Source organism: Alligator sinensis, unplaced genomic scaffold, assembly GCF_000455745.1.
Source record: "Alligator sinensis unplaced genomic scaffold, ASM45574v1 scaffold722_1, whole genome shotgun sequence".
In the NCBI taxonomy this organism is placed as follows: Eukaryota; Metazoa; Chordata; order Crocodylia; family Alligatoridae; genus Alligator; species Alligator sinensis.
The window spans coordinates 236,899-251,956 of NW_005842345.1; the positions used below are offsets into that span (position 1 = coordinate 236,899).

The 15,058-nt window shown below is 44.0% G+C and overlaps 1 protein-coding gene across 1 annotated transcript in view; it reads left to right on the forward strand.

Moving 5' to 3' along the window:
- Positions 1 to 15,058, forward strand: part of LOC102375383 (potassium channel subfamily U member 1) — a 69,657-nt gene that overhangs the window by 38,375 nt on the left and 16,224 nt on the right. Inside the window, 3 exon segments of the mRNA XM_025210364.1 lie at positions 3,062 to 3,161; positions 8,144 to 8,368; positions 8,889 to 9,066. Of these exon segments, the coding sequence (XP_025066149.1) occupies positions 3,062 to 3,161; positions 8,144 to 8,368; positions 8,889 to 9,066 (503 nt within the window).

Consider the following 15,058-nt stretch of genomic DNA (forward strand, 5'->3'; position numbering starts at 1 on the left):
TTGTTGGCAGCTGAAGATATGATAAAAGGGCTTCTGCTCCTGTCTTGTAATGCTATAGACAACTGTTAATCACTCCTAGTCCGCATACAAAGTTTGAAACCTTATGGATCTGTCTAACTGTCTTCTAGCGTAGCTCAGAGCTATGATACCTACCCACAATTCAATAAGACAGGACTGATGGGTTTATGTTACATTATGACTGTGAGCTTATGCCAAAAAAAAATTAATTTCACTATCATGGCATAGTTCTCTGTCATTTCCACTCTAGCATACCTGTGATTGCTGTCATCTTGGTCAACAAATTAGTTTAAACAGGGACCATTTACAGGTAAACTCATGAGCATCTCTACAGTTAAACAAGAGGACCAAGGCTTGTAGTGGCAGCTATAATTGATTCTGTTAGTTGGAAATAAAAGGGACACTACCAGTGGGGGAAGCAAGGGTTTTTTTGTTTTTGTTTGCTTTTTTTTTGGGGGGGGGGGGGGGGGGGTTGGTGCTTAGATATCTTTATCGGACTAACTGTATAATTGGGAAGGCTATTAGGCTTTTGGGCACAAAGGGCCCTTCTTCCTCCTTTGCACCAGTGAGTTGCATGCTCACGTCTATGAAGCCAAATTTTCAAACTTTCAGCTATATTTGGGGCTGGGCTTTCAAAAAGTTCCCTTTCCAAAATTAACTTTTCAGAAGTGCTAAGTACCCAGCAGTTCTTTTTCAGGCATTTAATGCCTGATTTTTCAAAACAGCTCAGCATCCAGGGTGGCCATTCTTTTGACGATCTTGGCCTAAGTTGTGACTGACAATCTCCGTAAAGTGTGGCCAAGGACTGTTTTGATAGGTAGACCTGATATGTCTGTGCACCACAAATGTACCATTTCCTACTTTAAAGCACCCAAATTTTGGGTGAGAAGTGATCTATTACTTTCCCAAGGGAAGAGGATTTCTGTAAGGATCGTGTCATTTTCAGAACGTATTGCAGAACAAAACCTCAGTTAAAGAACAGTGAGCTAAATCAGACCCTGCTTTGCCTTGGCAAGGACATCAGGTGGATGCTTTTATGATGAAGTGAGTTTCTCACAGTCCTTTTTTTCATTTTAGGACTCGCAGGTGTTTCCTGTAAGGCATATATATATTCCTATAATATTAGAATGAAGAGAGATGGCATTCATGACAGCTGGCGTATATAGATGGTAGTTTTATTATGATAGGGAAGTATACACTGATTGATTTGTAGAGCTGAGTCAAGTTAAAAGAGCTTCTGAGAAGATCATCTCCAACTTGCCAACATACCATTTAATCACTGGCTGAGATTCATTATCTGGGCAGGAAGGAGGAGGCCTTGAGTGCTGGGGAGGAGTCACATAGTTAATGGACACAACCCATCTACATTTGGCATCAGGCTGCCTGGATAAATGGGAGAGATTTAAAAGGGCACAGGTTCATTTATTCCTCTCTATATATCAATTACTGTGGACACTACAGTCTAGAGAGGCAGTTTAGTGTCTGAGACAAAGAGAAACCCAATTACACTGAAGGGTGGACTATTTTACAGTGGTTAAAGGGAATTCTTTCTCATGCAAAATGCAATTAGTCTGCAGAACTCGCAGCCACTGGATGCGATGGAGACCAAAACCCGCAGGATTCTGCGAAGGAGTGGGAATTGAAAGGGCTAGCAAGAGTGTCTGAAATCACAGGAAACCGCGATTAACAAATTTTGGTAGGGACATAAAATGTTGTGCCTCGATGTTTAAGCCAGTCTGTAAGAGACAGCTGCCATGGCAGTCAGATTTCATGGGTTATCTGACCTAGTCTGTCAAGTCCTGTGTTCCTTAACCTTGGACTAGTGGTGGAAGGGCAGGGTAAGGGCACTGCTGTTTTGCCTGATTTCTGATTAAAAGTAAGCCCAGCACGTGTTTTAATGTCTGGAGTGCATCACAGAGAAGGCTGAAGACCTACTTAGGGAACACTAGTCATTGCTGCTTTGCTTAGTAGCATTAATAGACCCATTGCAGCTCTGATAGTCTGTGTTGGTCTTGTGATAGGTGAGCATTTATAAAACCTGGAAACTTGCTCATTTAAAAGAACAAGGCAACCTTTTCTAGGGTGGACAGCTTTAGACTTTGTTATTAATTCTGTTTGAGCTTAGAGAGGTAGCATCCGTCATATGGTCTGGTTTCTGGTCTGTGTCTGGATGAGTTTAACCCTGAGAAGTAGGAGCAGAGATTCAGAATTTGTTTTTTATGAATATTCTGCAACACAGACTGAATCCAAAGCCTACAGATTCAAAGGTTGGGGTTTTTTTAGTTGTTTTTAGGCTAAACCAGGGTTACTCTGTTGAAGAACATCACTACTGAGGAGCCCATTGGTTAGAATGGTCATGGGAAATCAGCCCCAAATAACCACAAACACCATCCAAGTGAAACAACCTAAGAAATCAAAGAAATAATTTGCAGAATACTTTTTTCTTGTATTTCTCTGGTTCTGTGCAGTATTAACAGCCCCACTTTTGTTCTCTGTATTACCACATCCTCACTGCAGCCACCTGCTAGCAGGGACAAAGTAAGACTATGGCATGGCTCAGCCTGCACTACAAAGTTTTGCTAGCAGAATTCAAGTCTGGGCAAAACTGTGAGTGCTTCTAACTTCAAAGCTCCTCGGTCATGGACAAACCATCCAGCAGCCGGCAGAAGGACCTTGTAAACATTCACACGCCTTCTGGTGACAGCTGTGGTCCCTTCCACAGGCTGCACTTTGTGCTCTGTATGCCTAGCTGCTGCAGTGGAGCCGCACAGAGCCTCCAGAAGTGTATGCATGTGTACATGCTCTGGCGTCTGGCCATTGGGAGCTGCTGTCTCCTGGTAGAGGCAGGTGAGTATAGACACATCCCATACAGCATGCCAGGTACTCTGTCTGATCTTATGTGCCACTGTGGGACATGACAGCTATGACTTGGACAAAGAGGTTTTCCTGCAAACCAGTGCCAAGATTATTTCAAGCTGGATGTATTGTTGCTGCCATTGCTGTGCAGACATGACCTAGCCAATCGATTGCTCTATCTCTTTAGCGCATCAGATGTCATGGGGGACAAGAATAGTGATGCCATGCTTGATTCAACAGGAATGTTTCATTGGTGCCATGCTGTGTCTTTGGAAAAAGCCATCCTGGTAAGTGTAATGTCATCAGCTTTGCTGTATACTACTGTTTTCAGATACTGTGTTGTAAAAATTGAAGGGCTTTGCCTGTCTTCAGGAACTGGAAACCATTGTGCGCTGAGTACTAAGGAAACATTCACACCTGCACTGTGTGCTTATCATGCTTATTCTCCTAAGGCCATATAGACATCTAGTTTCAAAGCAATCCCAGACCTGGGGACATATATACAGGTTGCATCACCTTCACTGCTATTTGTATGACCACACTATCAGAAGGCCCCAACCAAGACGCATCAAGCTAGGTACTGGACCTAGATGTGGTAAGAGGTGGTCCCTACATTGAAGAGGATGTAATCAAAATAGAGAAGTCGGGCACAGAGAGTATCCTTTCACCTGTCTTCAAGATGGTGATGAGATGCTCAGAAAGATTAAATGAGGAGTTGTTCATGGTTAACAAGGGCAGCTATGGCAACTGATTGTTGGCTTCACCACCTTCTTACCCTCTTGAGCTCTTAGTGGTACTCTGGGAGCAGACGGAGAAGGTGCTGCCCATACTATATCTCTAAGAGGCATCTAACAAGAAGATCTCTGCAGTAAAGCCTGTCCTACGCACCCAGAATGATCAGGACACCTATCACACTTGAGAAACCTGGCAGATAGGAAGAGAGAGACCAATTTTTCATGTATTTTGTTTTTAAAATGCATCAGCCACAGAATTTAAGGTTCCCTGCATTTGGATTTTATCAGGTTGGGGAATACTTAACGGTTTTAGTTTAGTCATAATAAATAAATTATTTATTTAGAAATGTTTATTTAGTTACCAGTTTTATAGGGACAAAATCCTACCCAGAATGTCAGGCTGTACTCTGAGCTGCCATAGAGCTGAGAGGAGGCAACCAAATCTTGCACTGAGGTGATCAAAGTTCTCATCAAAAGTACAGAAGGTTTCACGCTGTTCTACCAGCTGGGAGACAGGCAGCAGGTTGGGTTTCATGCAGCTTGAAATGCAGCATCTTCCTTCTGAGCAAGCAAGAGGACAGTATCACCCAGCAACCTCCAAACAGCTTCCTCATTAGAAATGGGCAAATATCCCAAGGAGCTGGAAGCTCAGCTCAGGGTAGCATTTTGGAAGCATTTAAGGGCTTGCCTGCACAAGGGAATAGGTTGGAATGGCAACTGTGCACTAACTCCCTATTTACCTACTCAGCATCTGTATTGAGGACTTTTGCATAATCCAGCCTAATCCACTTTGGAAGCAGATTAAGCCAAACTGTACAAAGCACGAAGAGGGGGTAACAGTGGTGTCCTCACCAAGAATTCGGGTACAGTCATTTCTGCACTTTAAATTCGTATCCCAGTTTATTTTACAACAACACCCTGTGCTGGCAATGCCTTAAATGGCTTAAGAGGCTAAATTGTGTCTTCAAAAGTGATTTAGAACCCCAAATCCTGGAATTAAAAGTGTAGGAGCAAATTGTTAATGGATTTAGATGCATGTAGACTGATACTGAGATTTTGACATGGGAGTTTGGTTTGTACCTTTAGGTCTGATCCAGAGCTGGGTTTGAAACTAGAGCTTAGATTTCTAGATGAAGTACTTTTGAAAATGTTGTCCCTTATTTAATACTTCTTGTTAGCTTTGGGGGTGGGGGGGAGATTATATTCATTATTGGAGGTGTGAATCTGTTGCAGAAATGTGTAATCTCTGGGCTCCTCTAACTGGACTACTTCTCTCTGGAAAATGAGGGAAGTCTCACTGAGGGTAAGGCTTACCCTTTGCACCACATCGTGTGCTACTTAGGACTAGGTCAAGCATGCCCTTTCCTTTTGTAGGTCCAGGACTAATTGCTCCAGAAAGCAGTCTTTTATAACCTCAAGAAATTTGGTCTCTGCATCCTGGCCTGATACTAGGTTGACCCAGTCTATATGCATATAATTGAAGTTGCCCATTATTTCTCTGTTTTCTTGCTTTCATAGCCTCTCTCAACTCCAGTAGCATTGCTAGCTCACTGCTACCATTCTGGTCTGGGGGTCAATAGTATGTCTCTAGAGATACTTTTTCTCTTTTGAAATGTGGAATTTCTACCCAGAGAGATGCTATGGTACCTGTCTCATAAATAGAAAATTCTGCTGTATTTGATATGATCCAGAGGGTTTTGCTCTTCTACCTGACATACATATAATCTGTGTCCTGCTGCAGTCAGATTCAAATACAGCTTCTAGACTTTGGGTGAAATTCATCTCTGTGCAGAGGGTTAGCAGCAGATCTATGCTCTACTGTTGTGAGGGCTCAAGCGAAAGTTAAGCAGTATCTAGGTCCTTTCTTGGTGCTCTACACAGAGGTGGACTGCCATTGTAAGAATAGCTTCCTTCCTGGTATTGCAGCTTCCTGTCTTGGTCAAGAACATAGTGTTACAAAAAGAAAGAAAAAATGAAAAATGCCAAATGTTCCAGGTCTTAGCTCTATTGATTCAAGTCAACACTTAGTTTCTCCAAAATGGTTCACCTTTTCCCTGCTGCTCACTTATTATTAGCAATCTAGCAATTCTATGTTGCCATCTGCAGGTTCTAGCAGTAATCATTTTTCCAATTGTTCCAATAAAAACACTATAAAATAGATTGTGTTTTTAATTGTTTAGTTCCATCCAGCAGACTACTTGCTGGACTTAAGGCCTGTTACATTAAATACAGCTAAAGGTTTCATTATTCAATTTAAACTAATCTAATTAGTTAGAGAGGATCATTTAATTTGGTTATGATTCTAATCTCTCATCAGGATAGTTTCCCTGACAGGCTTTTGTTTCTCTTGGAAGAAAATCCGTTGGGGAAAGAATATTGCAAGGACTTACTAATTTGACAGTTCTTGATTGGCTAATGTGTACGCACACCATGTACTTTTCACTGATTGGCTAATGTGAACCAAAGCCACATACCAATCATGTAAGTCTCCTTAAGTAACATTTTATTACAGAGCATCTTGCCACGCAGGTGGGATGAAGCAGGTAATTGTCCTTTATGTCGCAAGGAAACATGACATCACACGCCCAGAAATGCAAAATCAACGTCTGCCTTGGGTCAGAAAAGAAGAAAAATTCCATAGCATGATTGCTCTCTCTCTCCCCAAAAAGTCTACTCTGTGACAATTTGGTTAACATGGTCCCTGCAGAGGGCAGACATCCCATTTCTTTAGGTAACCTGAGTTGGATATGTTCCTGAGGGAGGAGGGAAACCTGCTCCCTCTGCCTACATGACTGGCATCACATACCTGGGTGAGGGGCTTATGTTCCCTATTGTTCTAAGCAATGCCAACCTGATGGGGCCACTCAGCCAGTCTACCCAGCAACCAGTGATGCCTTTCAAATAGGTTGGCTGGCAGCCAACAGGTGCTGGTCTCCATTGGACCAGGTAAATGAGGTGATAAGGTCTACAGAAGTTAAGGACTGCCCAGGAGGAGTGGCAGTAGCCATGATGAAAAAAACTCAGAGAGAGAAGCTGGACCATCTGAAACTTGCTCTCTTGAAACTCATGATCAATGAACTGCCTGCCTCCAGAGGGAACCTCCACCTGCTGCTGGATGATACTCATGAGTAAGCTACCTGAGATCTAACTAGATCTATAGCTTACAGTAACTCAGATGCGTGATCAAAGCCTACCCAGCCACGCTGTTTGCTCCATGGGATTTCTTTGATATTGCTCTACCCTGTACCCTATTCCAAACCTACTCCTTGTAAGCAATAAAGTTCTTCTTTGTACCTAACGTGGGAGACTTGTTGGGAGTGGGTCTAGATAATGCCTTGGGGTCCCCTTGATTTGGCTGACTAAGGGAGACCACTATTTGTGCTTCAGGCTGAAGGAAGCACCCCAAGTTCTTAAAGTGGGTCGAGTGCCCTCAGGGGCTACTAGGTCTGTGTTTCCCAGGGGCCTCAGAGCTGGGATCACTCCAGATGCTGGGTGGTGGTGGCATTACCCCCAGGCTAGCGGGTGTGCTCCAGGAAGGGGGTCGACTAGACCTGAGGCACCCCCAGGGGAGGCACTCGGAGCCTGGAAGGTGGTCGGGTTCAGTGAGGTGGGTGGCTCAGCACAGGAGCACTCCCTACTGGCCTGCCACATGCTCTGCCTTTCTCCTGCTCCTTGCAATTTAAATTAGACAGCATAGTCCTTGAGTCAATGACTAACTCTGTTTCCTTGTGCATTTGTGCCTTGCCCAGCTCAGTAGGCCCCAGTGCTGAAAACAAGAAAAAGTATACTATTGAGTAAATATGAACCAATGCAAATAGCAAATTGATTAGCATGCAAGTGCCTCATTGCCCTCTTCTGGAGTAATCAGAGATGTTCAGCTGGGTTATGCTCCATGTTGGCAACACTTCACTGTGCTTTAGAACAAGATGATCAGAGATTTAAATCCACCATCTCTCTGTCTTTAAAATCCAGAGGTTCAGTCTAGGCCTCAAAGAGGAACAGATTCAGTTCTGCACGTGGGAAATGCTCACTTGTTGAAAGCAATCACTTTCTGTTTGCTGAACAGAAGTTGCAAGCTTCATAACATTTGCTGCACGTACACAGAGTTGAACTCGCATCTTACATATGTGCTGAGGGCAATATGGGATGGAGGAAAGGGTTTGTGACCACAACACTAATGTGAACTGTCACTCCTTAAAGAATGTGTCCTTGTCTTTCTTATGTCCATGCACATCTCCTCAACCTTGTTACAGGGGCTCACCTCACAGACTCATATACACAACACTCCCTGGTGGTTGCTTTGTACGTGTCAGGTGATTGAAGAGTTTGGAAAATGCTTCTGGGAGTTGAACCACTACTCTGCCAGGCAGTGTTTGAGACATCGGCACTTAAATGGAATGAGTTTGGATTCCAGTGGCTTCATTTAATAGACAGTTTAATTCTAGCCCAGGGATGTTACACATTAGGGAAATGTTCCACTTCTCCCTAACATTAAAAAAAAACAAACAAACCCAACCTGTTCTGCTTTAATTTAGAATCCAAAGAAAGAAGCCACCTCAGACCTGCATGATCATATTGTGGTATGTGTCTTTGGGGATGCCAACACAACACTCATTGGTTTGCGGGACTTTGTGATGCCTTTACGAGCTAGCAACTTCACTTACGAGGAGCTGAGAGACATCGTCTTTGTCGGGTCTCTGGAGTACCTGAAAAGAGAATGGGGATTTATCCAGAATTTCCCAAAGCTGTGGTTGTACCAGGTAGGAATTTTTCTCTTCAATCGTTTCCCTCTTTCACTCCTTTTACACACACCATTTTTAAACCTGAATATGTTTAACAATGAGCAGCACTGTGGAATGTTAGTATGTGGATGGGGATTTGTTTCCTCCGGGGGAGATCCCTTCTGCAACTCCTGTATTCTGATCAGGGATGGATGAATCCATTCTTCAGCAGAGACTGAATTGGTTCTTTGCTTTGATCTTGATTCTCAGCCCCCAAATTAATTTCTCCAAAGTTTGGTTTCATTCGGAGGCACATCTGCATGCTTTGGTTTCCTGCAGTTGTGTCAAGAGACTGCTCTCTCACCATAAATTTTGCAAGAGAAGTTCAAAGCTTGGGGTTTTTTTTTCCTCTTCTCTGCTTCTCAACTTTAAATTGATTAAAGAAACTTAGGAGATGTTTCCAAAATGTTTGTTCCTCTGAAGCCAGACTTGAGAGCCCTGTCATTCACTCTGCTTGGACTCTCCTACCCCTAGTAAGCTAACCTGTACTCTTTTCCAGGGTAGTGCTCTTTCCTGTGCTGACCTGAAGTCTGTTAACATAAGGCACTGCGCCATGTGTGCTATCCTGTCCTATAGCTCCAAGTCATCTAGTAGTCCAATCCTGGTGGACACAGAAAGCATCCTGGCCACACTTAACATTCGAGCCATGCAGTTTAAGTGCAGCACAGTCTCTGAAGGTAAAAGCTTCTTAGTTATGTAGATGAGTCTCTTGGTGTGATAAAGCATGGGAAATTTAAAATGACTTCAGATTCGTCTCTGTAGCAGCAGCATTGGGAGAGGAAAAATTTAGTTTATTTCTGGTTAAAACTTTGTAGAGAACAAACCAGAAATAGCCTTAGGTTTTGAATGAATGGCTAAAATATTCCCCTGCCTCATCCATGATGATTGTAGTTCAGACTGGCATTCATCTAACCGGTGAGATAGGACACGGTTGATCTAGGAGTCCTAAAGTGACTGGACTACACTAAAGAGACGCACAGCTGAGGCCATTTGAAAAATATCATGCAGACTAGGCGGTGCCCTCTCTCCCTCTCACTTGCTTTCTCTTCCCACTGTTTTCTGACCTCTGGACATTGCCCCATCATTCATCACTATTCTGGTCCTTGCTCTGTCCCTCCCAAAAGTAAATATACCAGTAGCTCCTGTAAACTCTGTGCAACACTTGGGGCTTCTGCCACTGTGGGATGGGGGCAGTGGGGGCTTTCATTATTACTGCTGAAGAAGCTTCACTAACACCAGTTTTGTTTGCAAACTAAAGGGTAGCATTCAATGGCAGCTGTATTGCACCCTCTGTAACCTTCAACACTAAAAATAATTTTTTATGTTTGCCCGTAAGGGTTGGGAGGGTGGGCACTGCTACTTCCAGCTACGCAGAGGTTGTAGCACAGAATTGCCACAGAAGCAAAACAACTCTGGTCCAGCAGAATATTTATTGCATCTCTTGCTCCCTTAATTTGGCAAAGGAGCCAAGATTTGTCCTCCTCTCGGGAATGGAAAAGTATTAATTAACTGAACACGGGCTGAGAAATAGATGGCTCTCCTAAGTGTTTTGCCCATACTTTATTATCATTCACAAGGCTTTTAAAACAATGGCTATGCCGAAGAAAAGATTAGAGTAAGGCAGAGACAAGATTTTTAAAAATAATATGACAGAATAATATCAATATTGGATTATAAAAGAGGTAAGAAGTGAATAGTCAGGAATATTGAAGGAAGGGGTTCATGGAATGGAAATAGTAGAATGCTCTCATTGATTTATCTATTATACATGTATATAAAGATATATAGATGTAGATCTACATATTGATCTTGGGTCAGCGGAGATGGATATAGATAATGTATGTGTATATTATCCGTATATTTTCATCTGTAATGACAAACATAGATGCTGTACATAGATTTTTATACATGCGTATGGAGACAGATGGAGTCATTCACAGATCTACAAGAGAAAGATTATTCTTTCCTATCCATCAGTACTTGGATCATCTTCACGTTTTTGCAGGTGTCACTCAGATTTGTGATAAGAGTCCTTCCGGGCAGCATCAGCAGAGGAAATGGAAAAGGAAGTGACCAATCTTCTCCCATCCTACTCCAACAGGGCAGATTCAAGATACAGTCTGACCTGTTATCTCTAGTTCCTTTCATCAGAACAATCTCAGAACCCTTAAGAAATATTAATGACTTCTCCCTGGCATGTGGATTTTATCAGTGTCTTGCACCTGGGTAAACTGAGGCACAACTTTATCTTGAACTAGAAGCAGAATAGATATATTGGTGCAGTATTCTGTCAAGGCGTTGTAGTTCTGCTTCCCAGGAGCTAATTAGCTGAAAAAGCCATGCAAGTGTATCTATATTTGTCCCAGGGCCTTATGTCTGCATAGCACTGCACTTTTCTGTGTGGACATACCAGGCTATTCAGAGTTGGCGCATGCTCTGACGTTGAATCTTGTAGATGTACCCAGAGAGGTTGAGTGACTTGTCAGTGGTTGCACAGCATGTCATGGGCAGAACTAGGAATGGACCAGATTTTCTTTTTCCCGGTCTTGGTCTGTCCTTTCTTAAATGCACATTTTTTCCATGAATTTCCTTGAGAGATGGACAAACGATGAGATAACGTGTCAGAAATGGGGTATGTGGCAACACACGCATCACCCAAGAAAGTGACCAAGAGGGACAGGGTAAAATTTTATTCACAGGCAGTGGAAATGCTCAGTGAAGGCTCTGTCCCAGAATGAGAGCAACAAGCCCATCGTGAAGAACATCAAGAAGAAATGGATCACTGCCCCAGCCTCCAATACTAAAAGGAAGTGGTGCAGTGCAGTTACTAGAGCAGAGAAGTGAAGGACAAAGATCTCAGTTCTATTTCTGCTCTGAAAGAAGCTTGTCTACTGGTTAAAGTAGGGCTGATTAGAAGCCATGACTCATTGGATTTAGTTCAGGCTTCAGAGAGGGGGGTGGGAAAGGATGGTCCGGCAGTTAAGAGCCAGGCATGGAGAATCAGGGCTCCGGGGTTTGATCCCTGCATTTGGGGAAGAGGCAGAGGGATTGAGCTGGGGGGTCTTAGAATTTAGGTCTAAGCCTTTTTGTACCTTTGGGCAGTAACCATGGCCATTCTGTCTCCCAGTGTATAACTTCGTAATAACCATTATCTGTCAGGCTGATTATGAAGCCAAATCGGTTAAAGACTGCCTTTTGCTTCCAGATCTTTCAATGATGGGTACTATGGAAATGTAAGCTATTCTTGTTGTTATTGCCTGTTACTTTGATTGGTTATTCCTAGAAGTGATTTAAATAAGAGGAGAGCGATTCCGTCACCGTGTACTCGAACGGCATTGACTTTCTGCCTGACTGCTGTACTCCCAAACCAAAACCCAATTTGTATCTATTTTACATATCTCACTCTTAGATATTTACAAGGCACCTATTGTCTAACTCTATTTTTACTGAGTTCTGGATCTGTAAAGTGACTACAATCCCAATATAATAAATCTTTGGCTACTCAATTAAGGCCATTCCTCAGATTTACAGTGTTTTCTGGAGACAGAAATGCAGTATTCACTTACAGGATATTATCATCAATAAATGAAGATGCATTTACGAAATAAGCCTAAGACACTAGCTAGCTTCTTTTTCTCCCCAAACCAGCCATTAAATCTGTTAGTGATTCACTTGCTGTGTAAAAATTAGCTATCTTTCCTTTCTAGGATCATTAGATGTATTGTTAAAATACCCAGCCAATTTTCTTCCTTGCTGCTGTAATTATTTAGATGCATAAGGCCAAGATTTCATGTAGCAGGTGGTCCCTATGGATTGAGTTGCAAGACTGAGGCCATATTTACTCACTTGTGGAAACTATCCTGTGAAGTTCTCAAGGGATTTTACAGCCAGGGGCCCCAGGGAGGTAGGAAATGACTATTACGCTCTTTTGCAGATGGTGTTAGGGAATGGAGAAGTGACATGGTTAGCCCCTAGGTTATGGATGAAGGTGATAAGAGGGGAACTAGGCTCCATGCTGCTTTGACCACTAGAGCCCTCTTGATTATTTTACAGAAGTCCATCTAAAAAAAAGTCATGACTCATAAAAGGCTTCTGTGGCTAAAGGCAGGCAACACTGTTGAAAGGTGTTTGTAACTTTTTCTTCTTTTGATTTTTTTTTTTCTGTAACCATATGCAGAGAAACCAAAATGGCCAGCTGTCCTCAGTTAGAAACTCCTGTTCCTATGAATACCTTAGTGCTGTCTACAGGACTACCTAAGGACCAGATTTTCAAAGGTTTCTAGGCACCTAAAGACTGAACACTTAATGGTATTTTCACAACGTGCAAAGCAAGTTAGATGCCTAATCCTCATTCATTTCAATGGGAGTTTGGTAGCCAAGCTGCTTAGGAATGTTTACAAGCCCATTAGGCATCCATTTGCCTACTTTTGCAAATCTGACATCAAGTACAGGTTTTGATTCATCTGGTCTTTCTCTACTGGCACTCTTCCAGTGGGAGCATGGACTACAGCACTGGAAGGGTTCAAGTCTCTTCCTGCACTAATGTTATGTCATGCCCCCCCTACTAAGGTTGTCTCGGGTGATTCCAGTGGATGGGACTACTTCCAGGTGAAAACTGATACCTGCCAGCAGCTAAGGGACCTGCTGAGGTGAACAGCTGGTCCAGATACAAAAGGGATCACTTGTCTATCCCCTTAGGGGATGATCCGTCAAGAAGTAGGTAGAAGCAATATAATAGAGACGAGACCTATGCAAAACCAAGGCTCTCTCTTACTTTACGGGAGAAAGAGCCCAGGGAGAGACCCAGGTGGGGGAAGACTGCAAGGGAGAAACTGCAGGCAAGCTGGCCCGGGGAAGTAAGGTGCTGACAATAGGACAATGCCCACGTGAGCAGTAGGAAGCCTATGGCAGTGCTAGCTGCTCTGCAGTAGGACTGTAGGCTGGAGTCCTGTGGGGGAGAAAAGGCACTGCTACAGGTAGGCTGCTATGGAGACCAGTTGGTAAGCCTAATTACAGGGCACCACTGGTCAGCCCTGTGGAGTTGCCCTACTGGAAAGGGGCAGGGTCTGGGAGAGATCAGGGCCACGGCTACGGCAGTCAGTCTGGTTTTGGAGTTTAAGGAGGGATGCCTGTTGCTGAGAGAGGGGCTGTGAGCATGCTATGCTTGAAGACAGCAAGTGAAGGGGCTGAGGGCTAGCGGTGGACTAAGGCTCATGGCTGGGTAGGAGTTTTGGTATATAGCCAGGAGGCTAGAGGTTTAGTTATAGCCAGAGTGCTTAAGTTTTTGCTTTTAGTTTTAATTTTGGTTTTAGTTTGGTTTGGGTTTGGAACTATTGGGGGAAGACAGATGTCCCGATAGTGCCTGGGGCACGGGAATTTTTTGAGCCCTGCTAGGGGATCAAGGCACAGAACAGGCTTAGCCAGAGCACTGAAGCTAGGAGAAAGTGGCTGAAGCCTAACAAGGGTGAAAGCCAGACCAGTCCAAGAGGTCCAGCTTGAGAAGGATAGGACTGGGGCCAGGGGCTCACAGCCTAGAGAGGTGAGAACCAGGGCCAGGGGCCTAGCGTCCCAGGAAGGACCAGGGGGTCAGTCCAAGAAGGGTGGAACCGGGGCCCGGGGGTTCAGCGCCCAGAGAAGGGCAAGATCAGGGCCAGGGGCCCAGAGATACTAATGACTGTCAGGGCTGATAGCTGGATCCAAATCTATGAGCCAGACCTGGAGGCTTGCAGCCAGAGGAAAGGGGCAGAGGCTGAGAAGACAGAGGCAGGAGTTTATTGTACAGTAACTCTGAGAGGCATGGCCATGGGTACTGGAGAGGACAGAGCCCATGTAATAGCCAGTAAGGTTGCAGGTGCCCTCCGGGGTGCAGAGCCAAGTCAAAAGGACCCACTTAGCCTGAGGTGCAGAACAGACCAGCAGGGTCCAGGAGGGACCTGCTGGTGGCTAGAAGAATGGGGGTCGCTCCAGGACCCTTAGACAGCCCCCCTTTCAATCAAACACATGCATCAAGGCATATGGCAGATGAGTGAGAAGGGGAAGGCACTGTATTGCTGGAGCAAGGCAAGTGTTGCGTGGTCCCCAAGGGGTGTCATGGCCAGCCCTACAACCCCAGCCTGGCTAGACCTTGGTAGGTACACTCCTCTTCCTATGTGTTTGCCTAGCCTAGGGGAAATTGTATTAGCATAGCTATATCTCTGCTTGTGTAGCTACAAACCCCAAATATCGCCCATCATTTGTTTCTCTCTTCAGGAAGGCTTAGGAGGACTGGAGGTGATATGGGCAGCCATTGGCATATTTACTGGGGTGGGGAGCCAGCGCATCTGCTGTTGTCCTGTAAGAGCTTTTGCTTTTTCTGTCCTAATGCAAATCACTTCGTAATGCTGAAACCTGGTATGGCATCTTATTGGAGAAAATTGCACCAACAAAAGTCTTGTCTTACACTGGAGCAGTCCATTGACAGTCTGGGCTTGTACTAGTGCAGCTACACAAGTTGAACCCTTTCTTCCTTCTTCCTAGTACAGATAGTGCTTAGCTGCTTATAGGGTCTAGGAAGAGGCATACAGACAATACCAATGATAACAAAAACTGAATCAATTCTATGAGATGTTATAAGCAGCCCAAATTATTCTACTTGTAAAAACTAGGATAGCAGCCTTCCTCAAGTGCAAG